Source organism: Oncorhynchus nerka, linkage group LG23 (genome assembly GCF_034236695.1).
Source record: "Oncorhynchus nerka isolate Pitt River linkage group LG23, Oner_Uvic_2.0, whole genome shotgun sequence".
NCBI classification, from domain to species: domain Eukaryota; kingdom Metazoa; phylum Chordata; class Actinopteri; order Salmoniformes; family Salmonidae; genus Oncorhynchus; species Oncorhynchus nerka.
Window position 1 is genome coordinate 37,538,389 of NC_088418.1, and position 22,504 is coordinate 37,560,892.

The window sequence follows — 22,504 nt, forward strand, 5'->3', positions numbered from 1 at the left end:
AGGAAAGAATGAATGGGGCCATGTATCGTGAGATTTTGAGTGAAAACCTCCTTCCATCAGCAAGGGCATTGAAGATGATACGTGGCTGGGTCTTTCAGCATGACAATGATCCCAAACACACCGCCCGGGCAACGAAGAAGTGGCTTCGTAAGAAGCATTTCAAGGTCCTGGAGTGGCCTAGCCAGTCTCCAGATCTCAACCCCATAGAAAATCTTTGGAGGGAGTTGAAAGTCTGTGTTGCCCAGCAACAGCCCCAAAACATCACTGCTCTAGAGGAGATCTGCATGGAGGAATGAGCCAAAATACCAGCAACAGTGTGTGAAAACCTTGTGAAGACTTACAGAAAACGTTTGACCTCTGTTATATACCCTTTGTTGGCAATGACAAAGTATTGAGATAAACTTTTGTTATTGACCAAATACTTATTTTCCACCATAATAAATAAATTCATTAAAAATCCTACAATGTGATTTTCTGGAATTGTTTTCCTCATTTTGTCTGTCATAGTTGAAGTGTACCTATGATGAAAATTACAGGCCTCTCTCATATTTTTAAGTGGGAGAAGTTGCACAATTGGTGGCTGACTAAATACTTTTTTGCCCCACTGTATATATATATATCATATTTAAAACATGCATTTCAATTATCGGGATATCCACATTTAAAAAAATATTATTTGAATATGGCAATCAATTCAAATGCCCATCCCTAACACACACACACACACACACACACACAGTATCAACATTAGATGATTGACACATCAGCTCTGCTCTTTCAAGACGACGTCTTTTTCCTTACGATATCCTAAAAGAGTGGCAAAAGAAAAGGCTTCCTTTACCGTCCAGCAGCTCGTAGATCAGCACAAAGTTGTTCTTGATGTTCTCCTCGCTGATCTTGCCGAAGTAGGCTGTCATGACGTCGCACATCTTAAGATGAGATAAAATAATACAGTTATTTATTAATCCCCAAGGAAGAACATTCTATTGCACAAGCCAATACATACAACACAAATAAATATACCTTGTAGAGGAACTCGAACACCATGGCGGCGTTGACATTCTGCTTGGTGACCGCCGCCAGCCAGATGTTGGAGCGCTTGACGTGGAAGAAACTGGTGCGGGCGATGTTGGTGACCGGCGAGCGCACCTGCTGCCGTGCATGGATCACGTTCACGCGGAACGCATCCACCGCGTTGCGCCTGGATACACAAATACAGAAAAGAAAGGGAGGGGGTTGTTAGAGACATTAAAAAGCTAGACCTTGAGCAGCAAGCACACACAAGGAAGAGGAACAAAGTGTTAGAGACATTTACAGTGGGGAGAACAAGTATTTGATAAACTGCCGATTTTGCAGGTTTTCCTACTTACAAAGCATGTAAAGGTCTGTAATTTTTTATCATAGGTACACTTCAACTGTGAGAGACGGAATCTAAAACAAAATTCCAGAAAATCACATTGTATGATTTTTAAGTAAATAAATTGCATGACATAAGTATTTGATCACCTACCAACCAGTAAGAATTCCAGCTCTCACAGACCTGTTAGTTTTTCTTTAAGAAGCCCTCCTGTTCTCCACTCATTACCTGTATTAACTGCACCTGTTTGAACTCGTTACCTGTCCACACCTGTCCACACACTCAATCAAACAGACTCCAACCTCTACACAATGGCCAAGACCAGAGAGCTGTGTAAGGACATCAGGGCTAAAATTGTAGACCTGCACAAGGCTGGGATGGGCTACAGGACAATAGGCAAGCAGCTTGGTGAGAAGGCAACAACTGTTGGCGCAATTATTAGAAAATGGAAGAAGTTCAAGATGATGGTCAATCACCCTCGGTCTGGGGCTCCATGTAAGATCTCACCTCGTGGGGCATCAATGATCATGAGGAAGGTGAGGGATCAGCCCAGTTCTACACGGCAGGACCTGGTCAATGACCGACAGAGATGGCCGCCTCGCTTCGCGTTCCTGGGGAACTATGCAGTTTTTTGTTTTTTTTACGTGTTATTTCTTACATTGGTACCCCAGGTCATCTTAGGTTTCATTACATACAGTCGAGAAGAACTACTGAATATAAGAGCAGCGTCAACTCACCATTAGTACGACCAAGAATATGACTTTCGCGAAGCGGATTCTGTGTTCTGCCTTTCACCCAGGACAAAGGAATGGATCCCAGCCGGCGACCCAAAAAAACGACTTCGTAAAAGGGGGAAACGAAGCAGTCTTCTGGTCAGACTCCGGAGACGGGCACATCGTGCACCACTCCCTAGCATTCTTCTCGCCAATGTCCAGTCTCTTGACAACAAGGTTGATGAAATCCGAGCAAGGGTAGCATTCCAGAGGGACATCAGAGACTAACGTTCTTTGCTTCACGGAAACATGGCTCACTGGAGAGACGCTATCGGAGTAGGTGCAGCCAGCTGGTTTCTCCACGCATCGCGCCGGCAGAAACAAACATCTTTCTGGTAAGAAGAGGGGCGGGGGCGTATGCTTCATGGTTAACGAGACGTGGTGTGGCCACAACAACATACAGGAACTCAAGTCCTTCTGTTCACCGGATTTAGAATTCCTCACAATCAAATGTTGACCGCATTATCTACCAAGGGAATTCTCTTCGATTATAATCACAGCCGTATATATTCCCCCCCAAGCAGGCACATCGATGGCTCTGAACTAACTTTATTTGACTCTTTGCAAACTGGAATCCATATATCCGGAGGCTGCATTCATTGTAGCTAAGGGATTTTAACAAAGCTAATCTGAAAACAAGACTCCCTAAATTGTATCAGCAAATCGATTGCGCAACCAGGGCTGGAAAAACGTTGGATCATTGCTATTCTAACTTCCGCGACGCATATAAGGCCCTGCCCCGCTCTCCTTTCGGAAAAGCTGACCACGACTCCATTTTGTTGATCCCTGCCTACAGACAGAAACTAAAACAAGAAGCTCCCGCGCTGAGGTCTGTTCAACGCTGGTCCGACCAATCTGATTCCACACTCCAAGACTGCTTCCATCACGTGGACTGGGATATGTTTCGTATTGCGTCAGACAACAACATTGACGAATACGCTGATGATTCGGTGAGCAAGTTCATTAGAACGTGCGTTGAAGATGTCGTTCCCATAGCAACGATTAAAACATTCCCAAACCAGAAACCGTGGATTGATGGCAGCATTCGCGTGAAACTGAAAGCGCGAACCACTGCTTTTAATCAGGGCAAGGTGACCGGAAACATGACCGAATACAAACAGTGTAACTATTCCCTCCGCAAGGCAATCAAACAAGCTAAGCGTCAGTATAGAGACAAAGTAGAATCTCAATTCAACGGCTCAGACACAAGAGGTATGTGGCAGGGTCTACAGTCAATCACGGATTACAAAAAGAAAACCAGCCCCGTCACGGACCAGGATGTCTTGCTCCCAGGCAGACTAAATAACTTTTTTGCCCGCTTTGAGGACAATACAGTGCCACTGACACGGCCCGCAACCAAAACATGCGGACTCTCCTTCACTGCAGCCGACGTGAGGAAAACATTTAAACGTGTCAACCCTTGCAAGGCTGCAGGCCCAGACGGCATCCCCAGCCGCGCCCTCAGTGCATGCGCAGACCAGCTGGCTGGTATGTTTACGGACATATTCAATCAAGCCCTATCCCAGTCTGTTGTTCCCACATGCTTCAAGAGGGCCACCGTGGTTCCTGTTCCCAAGAAAGCTAAGGTAACTGAGCTAAACGACTACCGCCCCGTAGCACTCACTTCCGTCATCATGAAGTGCTTTGAGAGACTAGTCAAGGACCATATCACCTCCACCCTACCTGACACCCTAGACCCACTCCAATTTGCTTACCGCCCAAATAGGTCCACAGACGATGCAATCTCAACCACACTGCACACTGCCCTAACCCATCTGGACAAGAGGAATACCTATGTGAGAATGCTGTTCATCGACTACAGCTCGGCATTTAACACCATAGTACCCTCCAAGCTCGTCATCAAGCGAGACCCTGGGTCTCGACCCCGCCCTGTGCAACTGGGTACTGGACTTCCTGACGGGCCGCCCCCAGGTGGTGAGGGTAGGCAACAACATCTCCACCCCGCTGATCCTCAACACTGGGGCCCCACAAGGGTGCGTTCTGATCTCTCAAGGCCATCAGACTGTTAAACAGCCACCACTAACATTGAGTGGCTGCTGCCAACACACTGACTCAACTCCAGCCACTTTAATAATGGGAATTGATGGGAAATGATGTAAAATATATCACTAGCCACTTTAAGCAATGCTACCTAATATAATGTTTACATACCCTACATTATTCATCTCATATGTATACGTATATACTGTACTCTATATCATCTGAATCTTTATGTAATACATGTATCACTAGCCACTAACTATGCCACTTTGTTTACATACTCATCTCATATGTATATACTGCACTCAATACCATCGACTGTATCTTGCCTATGCCGCTCTGTACCATCACTCATTCATATATCTTTATGTACATATTCTTTATCCCCTTACACTTGTGTCTATAAGGTAGTAGTTTTGGAATTGGTAGCTAGATTACTTGTTGGTTATTACTGCATTGTCGGAACTAGAAGCACAAGCATTTCGCTACACTCGCATTAACATCTGCTAACCATGTGTATGTGACAAATACAATTTGATTTGATTTGACCTGAAGGGAGCTGTGACCACAGTCTCAAAGAAAACCATTAGTAACACACTACGCCGTCATGGATTAAAATCCTGCATCGCACGCAATGTCCCCCCGTCTGAAGTTTGCCAATGACCATCTGGATGATCCAGAGGAGGAATGGGAGAAGGTCATGTGGTCTGATGAGACAAAAATAGAGCTTTTTGGTCTAAACTCCACTCGCCGTGTTTGGAGGAAGAAGAAGGATGAGTACAACCCCAAGAACACCATCCCAACTGTGAAGCATTGAGGTGGAAACATCATTCTTTGGGGATGCTTTTCTGCTAAGGGGATAGGACAACTGCACCGTATTGAGGGGAGGATGGATGTGGCCATGTATCGCGAGATCTTGGCCAACAACCTCCTTCCCTCAGTAAAAGCATTGAAGATGGGTCGGGGCTGGGTCTTCCAGCATGACAATGATCCAAAACACACAGCCAGGGCAACTAAGGAGTGGCTCCGTAAGAAGCATCTCAAGGTCCTGGAGTGGCCTAGCCAGTCTCCAGACCTGAACCCAATAGAACATCTTTGGAGGGAGCTTAAAGTCCGTATTGCCCAGCGACAGCCCCGAAACCTGAAGGATCTGGAGAAGGTCTGCATGGCGGAGTGGGCCAAAATCCCTGCTGCAGTGTGTGCAAACCTGGTCAAAAACTACAGGAAACGTATGATCTCTGTAATTGCAAACAAAGGTTTCTGTACCAAATGTTAAGTTCTGCTTATCTGATGTACTTATGTCATGCGATTAAAATGCAAATGAATTACTTAAAAATCATTCACTGTGATTTCTGGATTTTTGTTTTAGATTCCGTCTCTCACAGTTGAAGTGTACCTATGATACAAATGACAGACCTCTACATGCTTTGTAAGTAGGAAAACCTGCAAAATTGGCAGTGTATCAAATACTTGTTCTCCCCACTGTAACTATTAGGCAAGTAAAGATATGAGATGATTGAACGTGAAAGAGGGGGAGAGTGAAAAAGGACCATGAGATGCACGGAAGAACCGGTAAAGGGGAATGTAGCCTACATCTGGAGAAAAAGAAACCCGGCTTTAATAGGGGGTTGTCACTGCAGCTGGCAGGCCCGGCAAGACACTTGCAGTCAGGACATGATCAGTTGCCAAGGAAGCATATCATCTTACCTATTCCTACGGTAGCCAATGGACAAGGCGATGGACATGGAGAGAAATGGTACCAGCAAAAAAGAGTGGAGAGAAACAGAAAAGATGAGGAGGAACAGAAGAGGGAAAGGAGATGGATAATGAAAATGGGAATCAGGGCAGAGGGTTAGGAAGAGATACACGAAAGGCAGGTGCAAACACACCAGTGTTTCCATTAGCCAGTGTTGGGTTCTGATAATTTAAATATACTTATTCATGTCACTGAGGGAGAAAGGGTAATGTATAACGTTTACATGATGTCAGCATATGTTATTGTTCACCATCAGGGATCATATGGGAGGGATCCTCTGGGAGAAGAGAAAGTCTGGTACCAGTCACCATGACAGCCGTGAGTTGGAGGAGTGAGCCGGTTGGGCAGAGGTCAGATGAAGTGAGGAAGAACAGATATCACTAAGGTTCTGTCTAGCAACAGAGATGCATTGGCTGTTCAGATGTGCAGGAGACTCAGCATAGGAGAAATGATTAAAAATCAGTGCTTGTGTGAATATGTCTTTGTCTGTTCAGCTGTTCGATCCTTTGGGATGGATAAACTTGGTTAAACCTTTCATAATGTCCATCGAGTTCTTACTCTGATATTTAGAACCTAACACCGGCAAAACAAAGAAAAGCTATGAAATAAAATTGTAGCAGGCATCCCGATGTCATGCTTAATTAAGCACCATTCTCTCACTCCTTACATGCATGCGCCTGCTGCGAGAGAGAGAGAGAGGGAGAGAGAGAGAAGCCCTGGCCTTTTTCATTGAGGTAAAAACAAAAGACAGAGGGGGGGTATGCCTATAGCCTAAGAGGAATGTAGTGGACAATATTGTAGTGGGCATTTATTTTCATTATTATTATTATTGTAAGCCTATTTATTGATCTAAACCATCTCTTTAAATATGCACTTGTTGTGTTTCATTCTGTTGAGACATTTTTGTTGGCAAAATTAAGTGAGATCTGTCTTTTTAATTGTTTGCTCCTTATTAAGTTATATGAAAGTTAGTTGTAAATAAATAACATTAACCGATTGCTGTCATTGTTTGGGTACGGTTGGCACTAGCATTTGTTGGTAATTGCTGCAATACACAGTGTACAAAACATTAGGAACACCTGCTCTTTCCTTGAGAATGAAAAGGTGAATCCGGGTGAAAGCTGTATTGATGTCACCTGTTAAATCCACTTCAATCAGTGTAGATCAGTGGTCACCAACCGGTCGATCTCCAAAGCATTCAGTCGATGGGCCAACGATAAAACCTAGCGTTACATTTTTTTTTTTTATTAGTCTCATGCGGTTGGGTGCACCTGATTCAGCTGTCCTGACGCCAGGTAGGCAACGTGTGCCCATTTTACAATGAATGAATAGGAAAGTGTATCTATTGTTGTTATTAGCAGCTTGGGCCTTTTTTATATTAATAAGGAATATTTAACTTTCTAGGAGTAACAACATGAATTTGTGCATGACGCAGAAATAATGCGGTGCGACTCGAGTTGCCATCAGCTAGAAGGCGGTGTCCCCTTTTAGTCAGTGTCAACGGAGGACTCAAAAAAGGTTGGTGACCACTGGTGTAGATGAAGGGGAGGAGACATGTTAAAGGATTTTTAAGCCTCGAGACATGGATTGTGTGTGTGCCATCCAGAGGGTGAATGGGCAAGTAAATATTTAAGTGCCTTTGACCAGAGTATGGTAGTCCAGTGGTTGCTCCTTAAAAGTGGTGTCATACTGCAGCACACCTTGCGTGCTGTTGCAGCATTCTGTAGCAGGTTATTTAATTCTCAGACATTTATTCTGTTATTGCAAGTTATTGCTAGTTTGACCACCAGAGGGCATATTTGAGAAGCATTTGATAGTCTTCCATATTGGCATTACCAGAGAATTTAAAACCTTTCTTGTAATTACATATAATTACATAGTATATGGGATTGATTTTAAGAAATTTGGCTTTAAGAAATTGATTAATACCATGGTGTTTCTATTCTGAGAAAAATGACAAACGAAACCCTCAGGGTTTCTGCTAGGATGGAATGGAAAATATGGCGCTGTACAACGTGACGATCAGGAGTAGGCTACAGTATTGGAGGATTCTAAATTGTTTGCCTTCATTAGACAACTTTGTTCCAATATGTCTGTAAATCAGTGATATTTATTCCCATAGTAATTTGTTATGGATCCATAACTAAATCAACATCTGCATTTTTAAAGAGTATTTATAATTATTTTATAACGAAAGCATAAAGATGCTGATGACGAAATACAGTACTGTACAGTATATGCTGAAGACGAAACAGTACTGTACAGTATATGCTTTTACATTTGGATAATAAAGCATTTTGAAGATATAAGCAACCTGCACTTGTTTATTAGGCTACTGTGCAGTCTGACAAGTAAACATAGCCTACAATACATACTGCAGTAAACATGGGCAAGTGCCTAATTCCTTACATAAGGGAGAGCAGGCCATGTCTGTATTACAGAATTCGGGCACGTGGGAGACCGGGGTTCAATTCCCCGACGGGGAGGAAGGAGTAGGCTGTCCTGGAAAATAAAGAATTTGTTCTTAACTGATTCCATTTGTTATTTCATAGCTGTGATGTCTTCACTATTATTCTACAAGGTAGAAAATAGTAAAAAAATAAAGACAAATTCTGGAATTAGTAGGCGTCCAAACTTTTGACTGGTACTTGCTTAATTAATTCAATTAACATTATAGTGTTTCTATTCCAAACAAAACGTTTCCGTGAGGATGGAATGTAAAATATGTACAACGTTGGGCAGTACAGTACTGGGATATTTAGCTAAGAATCCCTGTGTCGTGCGGTCAGGGCACGCGGAAGACCGGGGTTCAATTCCCCAACAGGGAGGAAGGAGTAGGCTGTCCTTGTAAATACATATTTGTTCTTAACTGACTTGCCTAGTTAAATTCAATCTGGAGTGCCTGTGCTCATAAATTCAGAGCGCTGTCAGATTGTCCATTTGTAAATTCAGACCGTTTCGATCGGAGCGCACACTGGACATTCGGGCCGAGGAGTAGGGTTGATTTGAGCGTTCTGGCCTTACAACGGCAGTCAAGCACCCAAGATGACATTGGAAGTAGCTAGCAAGCCAGCCAGACACAAATGAGACAACCCTGACCATTTTACTCGCCCTAGCAGAGCTGGTTTGGCAGTTTGTGTGTTGACCAGAGCATTGGTGACTAACTGTGCTGCTGGAAACAATTTAATTCAGATTTTTTGCCGACGTTTACTGACTCCGGCCATTTTCAACGGGTGTCAAGCGCTCGTAAATAATTTATTCTGCACTCTGGTACAGCCAGACGAGAGTGCTCTGAAATCGGAGTAGATAGCCAGAGCGGATTTACGAAAGCACCCGAATGTCCATTGCGAACAAACAACGACTATACTATTTAGCTAAGCTAACAATGCCGGGAATAATCAAGTCAATAAACGTTGGTTAGTTAGATAGCCTATAGTTAATGTACTGGCAAGTTTGATGTATAACTACTAACGTTAGGTAGCTAGCTAACATACCGGTATATACTGCTGTAATGATATGCTGTTCGCAAGGACAGCGTAGCTAACAAATTGTCAGCCAACATAACGTGTAAGGTAACTTAATTGAAAAGTCATTACTTTATTACATTGAGTAGCAAGCTACTGTGAGGATGCGCTCTATCGACTCTGTGGCTTGAACATGCTTTTGGTGCACAGTCGATGTCCTGCGCACTATCGGGAAACCTGCTCCCTGCTCGTTTCATTTGAACTCGTGCACAATTATCAGTTTATTATTTGGTTTATAATGCCCATGCATTGTCAGTTAGAGACACAGTCGTGCATTGGGACCCAAAAGAATAATCAGTACACTAACTCCCCCTTGGTCGTTAGGGCAAATCTGGTCTGTGAAAGGACGGGGGGTTTTCACACCTAGCTCGGCTCTTAGACCATTCTTTAGTAAAGGTTGAAGGGTCTATTAAGCTATTATTCCCCCCTCCCCAACTTGCAACAAACTGATGTTACTTCCATCTCGTTCCTCGCGTCATTCTCCACCCGAGTGGCTTGCTTGTGGGCATGCTGGCAGGATATGGCAGCACCTTCGGTTGTGCGTCAAGAATTCTGCATAGCAGGTTTGTATGAAGGCCTGGTTATTCACGGGCAAATTGTTATATTCTATGGAGGTACACTTGTGTCTTTTTGTCGAGAGCAAAACATTTTACTTTTCAATCAAAAATAATTTCAGGCTTCCCGGGTGGTGCACTGGTCTAAGGCACTGCATCGCAGTGCTAGCTGTGCCACCAGAGACTCTGGGTTCGAGCCCAGGCTCTGTCACAGCTGGCCGCGACCGGGATGGTCCATGGGGCGACGCACAATTGGCCTAGCGTCGTCCGGGTTAGGGAGGGTTTGGCCGGTAGGTATATCCTTGTCTCATCGCGCACTAGCGACTCCTGTGGTGGGACGGGCGCAGTGCGCACTGACCAGGTCGCGAGGTGCACGGTGTTTCCTCCGACACATTGGTGCGGCTTGCTTCTGGGTTGGATGCGCGCTGTGTTAAGCAGTGCGGCTTGGTTGGGTTGTGTTTCGGAGGACGCATGGCGTAATGTGTTACTGATGGTAGGCTTTGTTACTTTGGTCCCAGCTCTCTGCAGGTCATTCACTAGGTCCCCCCGTGTGGTTCTGGGATTTTTGCTCACCGTTCTTGTGATCATTTTGACACCACGGGGTGAGATCTTGCGTGGAGACCCAGATCGAGGGAGATTATCAGTGGTCTTGTATGTCTTCCATTTCCTAATAATTGCTCCCACAGTGATTTCTTCAAACCAAGTTGCTTACCTATTGCAGATTCAGTCTTCCCAGCCTGGTGCAGATCTACAATTTTGTTTCTGGTGTCCTTTGACAGCTCTTTGGTCTTGGCCATAGTGGAGTTTGGAGTGTGACTTTTTGAGGTTGTGGACAGGTGTCTTTTATACTGATAACAAGTTCAAACAGGTGCCATTAATACAGGTAACGAGTGGAGGAGAGGAGTCTCTTAACTTCTTGGATATAGGGGCGCTATTTTAATTTTTGGATGAAAAACATTCCCGTTTTAAACCAGATATTTTGTCACGAAAAGATGCTCGACTATGCATATAATTGACAGCTTTGGAAAGAAAACACTCTGACGTTTCCAAAACTGTAAAGATAGTCTGTGAGTGCCACAGAACTGATGTTACAGAAAAAACCCAGATAAAAATCCAATCAGGAAGTGCCACATTTTTTTAAACCGCCTCATGCCATTGACTCCTTATATGGCTGTGAATGGGCCACGAATGAGCTTAGGCTTTCTGTCGCTTCCCCAAGGTGTCGACAGCATTGTGACGTAATTGTAGGCATATCATTGGAAGATTGACCATAAGAGACTACATCTACCAGGTGGTCGCTTGGTGTCCTCCGTCGCAATTATTATGTAATCTCCAGCTGCAGTATTTTTCCGTTTGCTTCTGATGAGAAGCCAACTGCCACCACTGATAGATTATCGAATAGATATGTGAAAAACACCTTGAGGATTCTAAACAACGTTTGCCATGTTTCTGTTGATATTATGGAGCTAATTTGGAAAAAAGTTTGGCGTTGTAAGTGACTGCATTTTCCGGTCTTTTTCTTAGCCAAACGTGATGAACAAAACGGAGCTATTTCGTCTACACAAATAATATTTTTGGAAAAAATGAACATTTGCTATCTAACTAAGAGTCTTGTCATTGAAAACATCCGAAGTTCTTCAAAGGTAAATTATTTTTATTTGAATGCTTTTCTTGTTTTTGTGAAAATGTTGCCTGCTGAATGCTAGGTTTAATGCTATGCTAGGCTATCAATACTCTTACACAAATGCTTGTGTAGGTTTGGTTGAAAAGCATATTTTGAAAATCTGAGATGACAGTGTTGTTAACAAAAGGCTAAGCTTGTGTTTGAATATATTTATTTCATTTCATTTGCCATTTTCATGAATAGGAAACGTTGCGTTATGGTAATGAGCTTGAGGCTATGATTACGCTCCCGGATACGGGATTGCTCGTCGCTAGAGGTTAAAGAAGAAGTTACAGGTCTGTGAAAGCCAGAAATCTTGCTTGTTTGTTATTGACCAAATACTTATTTTCCACCATAATTTGCAAATAAATTCATTAAAAATCCTACAATGTGATTTTCTGGATTTTTTTCCCCTCATTTTGTCTGTCATAGTTGAAGTGTACCTATGATGAAAATTACAGGCCTCTCATCTTTTTTAAGTGGGAGAACTTGCACAATTGGTGGCTGACTAAATACTTTTTTCCCCCATTGTATATCCACAGTAAAATGAGTCCTATATCGACATAACCTGAAAGGCCGCTCAGCAAGGAAGAAACCACTGCTACAAAACCGCCATACATTTACATTTACATTTAAGTAATTTAGCAGACGCTCTTATCCAGAGCGACTTACAAATTGGTGCATTCACCTTATGACATCCAGTGGAACAGCCACTTTACAATAGTGCATCTACATCTTTTAAGGGGGGGGTGAGAAGGATTACTTTATCCTATCCCAGGTATTCCTTAAAGAGGTGGGGTTTCAGATGTCTCCGGAAGGTGGTGATTGACTCCGCTGTCCTGGCGCCGTGAGGGAGTTTGTTCCACCATTGGGGGGCCAGAGCAGCGAACAGTTTTGACTGGGCTGAGCGGGAACTGTATTTCCTCAGTGGTAGGGAGGCGAGCAGGCCAGAGGTGGATGAACGCAGTGCCCTTGTTTGGGTGTAGGGCCTGAACAGAGCCTGGAGGTACTGAGGTGCCGTTCCCCTCACAGCTCCGTAGGCAAGCACCATGGTCTTGTAGCGGATGCGAGCTTCAACTGGAAGCCAGTGGAGAGAGCGGAGGAGCGGGGTGACGTGAGAGAACTTGGAAGGTTGAACACCAGACGGGCTGCGGCGTTCTGGATGAGTTGTAGGGGTTTAATGGCACAGGCAGGGAGCCCAGCCAACAGCGAGTTGCAGTAATCCAGACGGGAGATGACAAGTGCCTGGATTAGGACCTGCGCGAGGCAGGGTCGTACTCTGCGGATGTTGTAGAGCATGAACCTACAGGAACGGGCCACCGCCTTGATGTTAGTTGAGAACGACAGGGTGTTGTCCAGGATCACGCCAAGGTTCTTAGCGCTCTGGGAGGAGGACACAATGGAGTTGTCAACCGTGATGGCGAGATCATGGAACGGGCAGTCCTTCCCGGGGAGGAAGAGCAGCTCCGTCTTGCCGAGGTTCAGCTTGAGGTGGTGATCCGTCATCCACCCTGATATGTCTGCCAGACATGCAGAGATGCGATTCGCCACCTGGTCATCAGAAGGGGGAAAGGAGAAGATTAATTGTGTGTCGTCTGCATAGCAATGATAGGAGAGACCATGGGAGGTTATGACAGAGCCAAGTGACTTGGTGTATAGCGAGAATAGGAGAGGGCCTAGAACAGAGCCCTGGGGGACACCAGTGGTGAGAGCACGTGGTGAGGAGACAGATTCTCGCCACGCCACCTGGTAGGAGCGACCTGTCAGGTAGGACGCAATCCAAGCGTGGGCGCGCCGGAGATGCCTAACTCGGAGAGGGTGGAGAGGAGGATCTGATGGTTCACAGTATCGAAGGCAGCCGATAGGTCTAGAAGGATGAGAGCAGAGGAGAGAGTTAGCTTTAGCAGTGCGGAGCGCCTCCGTGATACAGAGAAGAGCAGTCTCAGTTGAATGACTAGTCTTGAAACCTGACTGATTTGGATCAAGAAGGTCATTCTGAGAGAGATAGCGGGAGAGCTGGCCAAGGACGGCACGTTCAAGAGTTTTGGAGAGAAAAGAAAGAAGGGATACTGGTCTGTAGTTGTTGACATCGGAGGGATCGAGTGTAGGTTTTTTCAGAAGGGGTGCAACTCTCGCTCTCTTGAAGACGGAAGGGACGTAGCCAGCGGTCAGGGATGAGTTGATGAGCGAGGTGAGGTAAGGGAGAAGGTCTCCGGAAATGGTCTGGAGAAGAGAGGAGGGGATAGGGTCAAGCGGGCAGGTTGTTGGGCGGCCGGCCGTCACAAGACGCGAGATTTCATCTGGAGAGAGAGGGGAAAGAGGTCAGAGCACAGGGTAGGGCAGTGGGAGCAGAACCAGCGGTGTCGTTTGACTTAGCAAGCGAGGATCGGATGTCGTCGACCTTCTTTTCAAAATGGTTGACGAAGTCATCTGCAGAGAGGGAGGGGGGGGAGGGGAGGAGGATTCAGGAGGGAGGAGAAGGTGGCAAAGAGCTTCCTAGGGTTAGAGGCAGATGCTTGGAATTTAGAGTGGTAGAAAGTGGCTTTAGCAGCAGAGACAGAAGAGGAAAATGTAGAGAGGAGGGAGTGAAAGGATGCCAGGTCCGCAGGGAGGCGAGTTTTCCTCCATTTCCGCTCGGCTGCCCGGAGCCCTGTTCTGTGAGCTCTCAATGAGTCGTCGAGCCACGGAGCGGGAGGGAGGACCGAGCCGGCCTGGAGGATAGGGGACATAGAGAGTCAAAGGATGCAGAAAGGGAGGAGAGGAGGGTTGAGGAGGCAGAATCAGGAGATAGGTTGGAGTTGGAGAAGGTTTGAGCAGAGGGAAGAGATGATAGGATGGAAGAGGAGAGAGTAGCGGGGGAGAGAGCGAAGGTTGGGACGGCGCGATACCATCCGAGTAGGGGCAGTGTGGGAAGTGTTGGATGAGAGCGAGAGGGAAAAGGATACAAGGTAGTGGTCGGAGACTTGGAGGGGAGTTGCAATGAGGTTAGTGGAAGAACAGCATCTAGTAAAGATGAGGTTGAGCGTATTGCCTGCCTTGTGAGTAGGGGGGGAAGGTGAGAAGGTGAGGTCAAAAGAGGAGAGGAGTGGAAAGAAGGAGGCAGAGAGGAATGAGTCAAAAGGTAGACGTGGGGAGGTTAAAGTCGCCCAGAACTGTGAGAGGTGAGCCGTCCTCAGGAAAGGAGCTTATCAAGGCATCAAGCTCATTGATGAACTCTCCCCCGAGGGAACCTGGAGGGTGATAAATGATAAGGATGTTAAGCTTGAAAGGGCTGGTAACTGTGACAGCATGGAATTCAAAGGAGGCGATAGACAGATGGGTAAGGGGAGAAAGAGAGAATGACCACTTGGGAGAGATGAGGATCCCGGTGCCACCACCCCGCTGACCAGAAGCTCTCGGGGTGTGCGAGAACACGTGGGCGGACGAAGAGAGAGCAGTAGGAGTAGCAGTGTTATCTGTGGTGATCCATGTTTCCGTCAGTGCCAAGAAGTCGAGGGACTGGAGGGAGGCATAGGCTGAGATGAACTCTGCCTTGTTTGCCGCAGATCGGCAGTTCCAGAGGCTACCGGAGATCTGGAACTCCACGTGGGTCGTACGCGCTGGGACCACCAGATTAGGGTGGCCGCGGCCACGCGGTGTGGAGCGTTTGTATGGTCTGTGCAGAGAGGAGAGAACAGGGATAGACAGACACATAGTTGACAGGCTACAGAAGAGGCTACGCTAATGCAAAGGAGATTGGAATGACAAGTGGACTACACGTCTCGAATGTTCAGAAAGTTAAGCTTACGTAGCAAGAATCTTATTGACTAAAGCCAGACTACGGTTTGCAAATGCACATGGGGACAAAGATCATACTTTTTGGAGAAATGTCCTCTGGTCTGATGAAAGAAAAATGTTGTTTGGCCATAGTGACCATCGTTGTGTTTGGATGAAAAGGGGGAGGCTTGCAAGCCGAAGAACACCATCCCAACCGTGAAGCATGGGGATGGCAGCATCATGTTGTGGGGGTGCTTTGCTGGCATCATGAGTTAGGAAAATGATGTTGATATATTGAAGCAACATCTCAAGACATCAATCAGGAAGTTAAATCTTGGTCGCAAATGGGTCTTCCAAATGGACAATGACCCCAAGCATACTTCCAAAGTTGTGGCAAAATGGCTTAAGAACAACAAAGTCAAGGTATTGGAGGGGCCATCACAAAGCCCTGACCTCAATCCTATAGACAATGTTTGTGCAGAACTGAAAAAGTGTGAGAGAGCAAGGAGGCCTACAAACCTGACTCAGTTACACCAGCTCTGTCAGGAGGAATGGGCCAAAATTCACCCAACTTATTGTGGGAAGCTTGTGGAAGGCTACCTGAAACATTTGACCAAAGTTAAACAATTTAAAGGCAATGCTACCAAATACTAATTGAGTGTATGTAAACTTCTGACCCACAGGAATGTGATGAAATAAATAATAGGCTGAAATAAATCACTACTATTATTCTGACATTTCATTTTCTTAAAATAAAGTGGTGAGCCTAACTGACATAATACAGGGAGTTTTTACTACAATTAACTGTCAGGAACTGTGAAAAACTGAGTTTAAATGTATTTGGCTAAGGTGTATGTAAACTTCCGACTTCAACTGTATGTTACTTCATCTGCATCTCCTAACGCTAGCTTGCTAATGTAGCGATTTTCGTAAATGAACTTTATGACAAAATAATATGCACAAACGTTTGTCTCTACATTAATAACCTCTCTGGGATATGCGTCCCACCTGGCCAAAAGCCAGTGAAAATGCAGAGCGCCAAATTCAAATAAATTACTATAAAAATCAAACTTTCATGAAATCACACATGTAAGATACCAAATTAAAGCTACACTTGTTGTGAATCCAACCAACATGTCAGATTTCAAAAAGGCTTTTCAGCGAAAGCAAACAATGCTATTATCTGAGGGTAGCACCTCTGTAAACAAAGAGAGAAAACATATTTCAACCCTGCGGGCGCGACACAAAACGCAGAAATAAAAATATAAATCATGCCTGACCTTTGACGAGCTTCTTTTGTTGGCACTCCAATATGTCCCATAAACATCACAAATGGTCCCTTTGTTCGATTAATTCAGTCGATATATATCCAAAATGTCCATTTATTTGGCGCATTTGATCCAGAAAAACACTGGTTCCAACTTGAGCAATGTGACTACAAAATATCTCAAAGGTTACCTGTAAACGTTACCAAAACATTTCAAACTACATTTACATTTACATTTAAGTCATTTAGCAGACGCTCTTATAACTACCTTTGTAATACAACTTTAGGTATTTTTTTACGTAAATAATCCATAAAATTGAAGACGGGATGATCTGTGTTCAATACAGGAGGAAAACAAACTGACGCCTCTATCTAACAGTACACTTGAAGTGACCCTCGTTTTGAACAGGGCTACTTCTTCACTACACAAGGAAAAACCTCAACCAATTTCTAAAGACTGGTGACATCCAGTGGAAGCGGTCGGAACTGCAAGAAGGTCCCTTAGAAATCTGGATTCCCAATGAAACCTCATTGAAAAGAGTGACCCCCACCCCAAAAAGAAAAATCGGAATGGTTTGTCCCTCGCGGTTTTGCCTGCTAAATAAGTTCTGTTTTCTCACAGACATGATTCAAACAGTTTTAGAAACTTCAGAGTGTTTTCTATCCAAATCTACTAATAATATGCATATCTTATCTTCTGGGGATGAGTAGCAGGCAGTTGAATTTGGGCATGCTTTTCATCCGGACGAAAATACTGCCCCCTGTCACCAAGAAGTTAACTAACATATTCCTCTCAATTGTACATTTTTTGCTTGACTTGTTATGACGTTATAATTACTTACATTTGCTTCCACCGTAATGTTTTGTCAGTCATCTTTGCTGAAGAAAAGTCACCAGCAACGGGTGGCATAACGTCAAATTCGTCATTGGAACCACTCGATATGATTGGTCATATGAAAACCTTGGGACCCAAATGCATAATGAGTGCTCTAACTCCCCCTTGTGGTGGTCTGGAGCAATGAAGCCGTGACACTGGGTACCTCCAAGTCCCACGGTGTAAGCTCACAGCTTTTAAAGGAGGAACCACTGTAGGTGCCAGGTGCACCGGTTTGAGTGTGTCAAGAACTGCAGCGCTGCTAGGTTTTTTCTACGCTCAACAGTTTCCCGTGTGTATCAAGAATGGTCCACCACTCAAAGGACATCCAGCCAACTTGACACAACTGTGGAAAGCATTTTAGTCAACATGGGCCAGCATCCCTGTCGAACGCTTTCAACACCTTGTAGGGTCCATGCCCTGACGAATTGAAGCTGTTCTGAGGGCAAAAGCGGGTGGAATGCAATATTAGGAAGGTGTTCCTAATGTTTTGTACTCAGTGTATAACCTGTTTTAAACCATTCTGTTGAGACATTTTTTGCCAAATTGAGTTCCATATGTAATGTTGTGTTTGCTGCAATATAATAGTCTGCTTGTATTGTCCCTATAAACAATGGACTTGACTTACGTTTGATATTACCCTAATAAAGTTTGAAACTTTTGTGACGGATTTGTCTGGTGTGGCTATAATTAGTCTATAGCCCTACTGCAGGCCTATGATATGAAGACAGTTGGAGTGCCGGGGCCCACTGACTCTGACAGTTGAACTTGAGGTGAGGAAGACCCGTTCAGGCCTACCAGAGTTACTACTATAATCTAACAATATAATGCTCATCTTAAAAAATATATATTTGGAAAGAAAATGAACAAATTAGCCTCCATCTGTACGCATATATATGTAAAGCAGACGCAGTAGCCTATCTCCTATCTGACAAGGGTAAAGAAATGCCTGTCGGGGTCGTAGCATGCTGTCAGCATATCTCTATCTTTCTGGGGCTAGGCCTAAGCTTCTCTTACTATGTCTTTATATTACTATCAACATTACCAATTTTACCAATCTAACTACTAAATAACATAATGGTCATTTATTTGATGTATCTACTGATAAACTGGGTAAATCAAGATGTTGCCTAGGTCTATTCATAATACAGGTAAATGCATATTATTCAATAGGAGCGTATGCATGCATTGAGTTATTGAGCTTGTTTGAGCCGATTTCGTGGGGCTACAGACGACAAACAATCCCTTCCTTCCATTTAGGACTTATTTGATTGGCAACTGCTAGGAGAACATTATTTTATTGTATTGATCAACATTTGCATAGAAGCAGCAAGCTCTTCTTTTATAAAACTTTGCGTTGTCTCTAAGAAAGTAATGACGTCCTTCACAAGGTAGAATGTGGCTATGGAATCTAGTGGAAACCAGGCGGGAGGTGAGGGAGACGAAGAAGTGAATGAGTTTTTGAAAAAGTTTATTAACAATGTTTTTGGTGACAATTAACGCAAAATATACTGATTTCAAAGCTATCACAAACAATGTACTAGGTTAGTGAATTCAGCTGTAAGCTAGCAAGGAAAGTAAGCCTACAATTAAAGCAGGAAGCTACCAGTATAGTCTCGCATTGTAAAAGTGTTCTAGCCTGTATGGACATTGTTTTGCAAACAGTAATTAACAGTTTCAACTTTTCTACATCTTCCATTATTCAAGTATTTGTGCAGCATGGGTGGGGAGCTAACAATGCAGCCCACACAACCTAGCAATGGATGACTAAGAGGAGCAGGCACTTTGCCCTCACGCTATAAAGGGGATGGGAAACCAGACGCTGCTGGAAGTGCTGCTGGAAGTGGTGTTGGAGGGCCAGTAGGAGGCACCCATTCCTATGGTCTAAAAAAATGATTGGGGACATTTCCCTGTGGGACGTTAAACGGGTGTTCTGACTCTCTGTGGTCACTAAATATCCCATGGCACTTATCGTAAGAGTAGGGGTGTTAGCCAGGACACCGGGGTTGAATTCCCAATCTGGCCTTCATACCATCATGGCCACTTAATCATCCCCAGTTTACAATTGGCCCATTCATCCCCCCCAGGTTGTTGCTGTATATGAGAATGTGTTCTCAGTCAACTTACCTGGTAAAATAAGTGTTAATTGTTTTTTAAATAGACTTGATTCTCTCAATCATGTGAGACACATTTGACAGACGTAACAAAATGTTAGTACCGAACCATTTTTTTTTTTAAATGATAGAAAAGTACTGAAGTTTCAGTATACCGTGCTCCACTACTCTGTGGACTTACCCTATGTCATCGCGGTAGACGCGGGAGATCAGCACTTCCCCCTTGTGGTTGTAGATGAACAATCCTCCAATCATGATGGCAGCCTCTCAGTCATAACAGGCCATGAGGATGACTGCATGGGGGAGAGAGAGAGAGAGAGAGAGTAGGGAAGTGATCAGCAGTCAGCACAACAATATAAAAATCAGAGGGGGAAAAGGCTTCTTTTGGAAACATCTTGAGTCAGGAGGAATTCAGAAATAAAATCACATATCTGACTAAAGAGGCACAGAGAGCTACTACATTAATCTAGATTCTACTAGGCAGGAAAGGAGGAATAGTTTAAGAAAGTGCATGATACACAACAGGAAAAGCCCTCGATAAACTAATCCTCTTCCTTCCCACTCCTCAGGAAGACCAATAAAATAGGCCTATACCAGATTACTGCTCCTGGAAAGACATGACTATAGTTAACACACAGAAACAAGGAGGGGAATCAGGGTGGTGTTCATTAGGTCCCAAAATGAAGAAAGCATACAAACAGGGAGGGACCTACCTAAAAAGCCAATAATTAATACATGTGTTTTGGTGCAAATAGTTTAAAACATTTTCCATTATGCGCCCTAATGAACACTACTTAGAGGAGCGATGTCATATAGGCAAATTTGTTAACGAATTAAAAACATCTGCCATTTCATTTGACCTTCAGTTGCCATAGGAAGCACATTTCCAATTCATGTCATGATTGAGCTTGATTGAAGGACCCACTCCACCCCTGTTCGAGCAGAGAGCTGGCTAAAGGCCTTTGCAGACTGCGCGATTTTAGCCGTCTAATGTCACGATTTTGATGTCCTAGACAACTTCCACGTAGTAGGCAAATTCTTAGGACGTAAACGATTGTCGGACATCTTGGCTCGTTCAGTGTGACCGGGTCTAGGTCTGCCGATTAAGTACCGATACGTACGGTCGTAGGCCTACCAGTATCAGATTTGTTTTGCCTTTATTGTGTTAAGCCGATCCTGGTGAATGACAAATAGGGAAATGGCCTGCACAGAGTGTGTGTAAGAATAGTCAGATTAATATACAATGGGGGAAAAAAGTATTTAGTCAGCCACCAATTGTGCAAGTTCTCCCACTTAAAAAGATGAGAGAGGCCTGTAATTTTCATCATAGGTACACTTCAACTATGACAGACAAAATGAGGGGGGAAAAAAATCCAGAAAATCACATTGTAGGATTTTTAATGAATTTATTTGCAAATTATGGTGGAAAATAACTATTTGGTCAATAACAAAAGCTTTTCTCAATACTTTGTTATATAACCTTTGTTGGCAATGTTAGAGGTCAAATGTTTTCTGTAAGTCTTCACACACTGTTGCTGGTATTTTGGCCCATTCCTCCATGCAGATCTCCTCTAGAGCAGTGATGTTTTGGGGCTGTTGCTGGGCAACACAGACTTTCAACTCCCTCCAAAGATTTTCTATGGGGTTGAGATCTGGAGACTGGCTAGGCCACTCCAGGACCTTGAAATGCTTCTTACGAAGCCACTCCTTCGTTGCCCGGGCAGTGTGTTTGGGATCATTGTCATGCTGAAAGACCCAGCCATGTTTCATCTTCAATGCCCTTGCTGATGGAAGGATGTTTTCACTCAAAATCTCACGATACATGGCCCCATTCATTCTTTCCTTTACACGGATCAGTCGTCCTGGTCCCTTTGCAGAAGAACAGCCCCAAAGCATGATGTTTCCACCCCCATGCTTCACAGTAGGTATGGTGTTCTTTGGATGCAACTCAGCATTCTTTGTCCTCCAAACACAACGAGTTGAGTTTTTACCAAAAAGTTCTATTTTGGTTTCATCTGACCATATGACATTCTCCAATCTTCTTCTGGATCATCCAAATGCTCTCTAGCAAACTTCAGACGGGCCTGGACATGTACTGGCTTAAGCAGGGGAACACGTCTGGCACTGCAGGATATGAGTCCCTGGCGGCGTAGTGTGTTACTGATGGTAGGCTTTGTTACTTTGGTCCCAGGTCTCTGCAGGTCATTCACTAGGTCCCCCCGTGTGGTTCTGGGATTTTTGCTCACCGTTCTTGTGATCATTTTGACCCCACGGGCGAGACCTTGCGTGGAGCCCCAGATCGAGGGAGATTATTAGTGGTCTTGTATGTCTTCCATTTCCTAATAATTGCTCCCACAGTTGATTTCTTCAAACCAAGCTGCTTACCTATTGCAGATTCAGTCTTCCCAGACTGGTGCAAGTCTACAATTTTGTTTCGGGTGTCCTTTGACAGCTCTTTGGTCTTGGCCATAGTGGAGTTTGGAGTGTGACTTTTTGAGGTTGTGGACAAGTGTCTTTTATACTGATAACAAGTTCAAACAGATGCCATTAATACAGGTAACGAGTGGAGGACAGAGGAGCCTCTTAAAGAAGAAGTTACAGGTCTGTGAGAGCCAGAAATCTTGCTTGTTTGTAGGTGGCCAAATCCTTATTTTCCACCATAATTTGCAAATTAATTAATTAAAAATCCTACAATGTGATTTTCTGGATTTTTTTTCTAATTTTGTCTGTCATAATGTAAGTGTAACTATGATGAAAATTACAGACCTCTCTCATATTTTTAAGTGGGAGAACTTGCACAATTGGTGGCTAACTAAATACTTTTTTGCCCCACTGTAGGTTTGATTTAAATGCTTAGTCTACATG

The 22,504-nt window shown here is 44.2% G+C and overlaps 1 protein-coding gene across 2 annotated transcripts in view; it reads right to left on the reverse strand.

Moving 5' to 3' along the window:
- The window catches only part of LOC115106789 (AP-2 complex subunit mu), a 52,286-nt gene that overhangs the window by 25,571 nt on the left and 4,211 nt on the right, over positions 1–22,504 (reverse strand). For both annotated transcript variants that reach the window (XM_029629877.2, XM_029629880.2), the window contains exons 2-4: positions 19,821–19,932; positions 1,024–1,201; positions 842–929 (exon numbers count right to left, since the gene is read on the reverse strand). In XM_029629877.2, coding sequence (XP_029485737.1) covers positions 842–929; positions 1,024–1,201; positions 19,821–19,894 — 340 coding nt within the window. In that variant the 5' untranslated portion in view covers positions 19,895–19,932. The remainder of the gene's footprint in view (positions 1–841; positions 930–1,023; positions 1,202–19,820; positions 19,933–22,504) is intronic.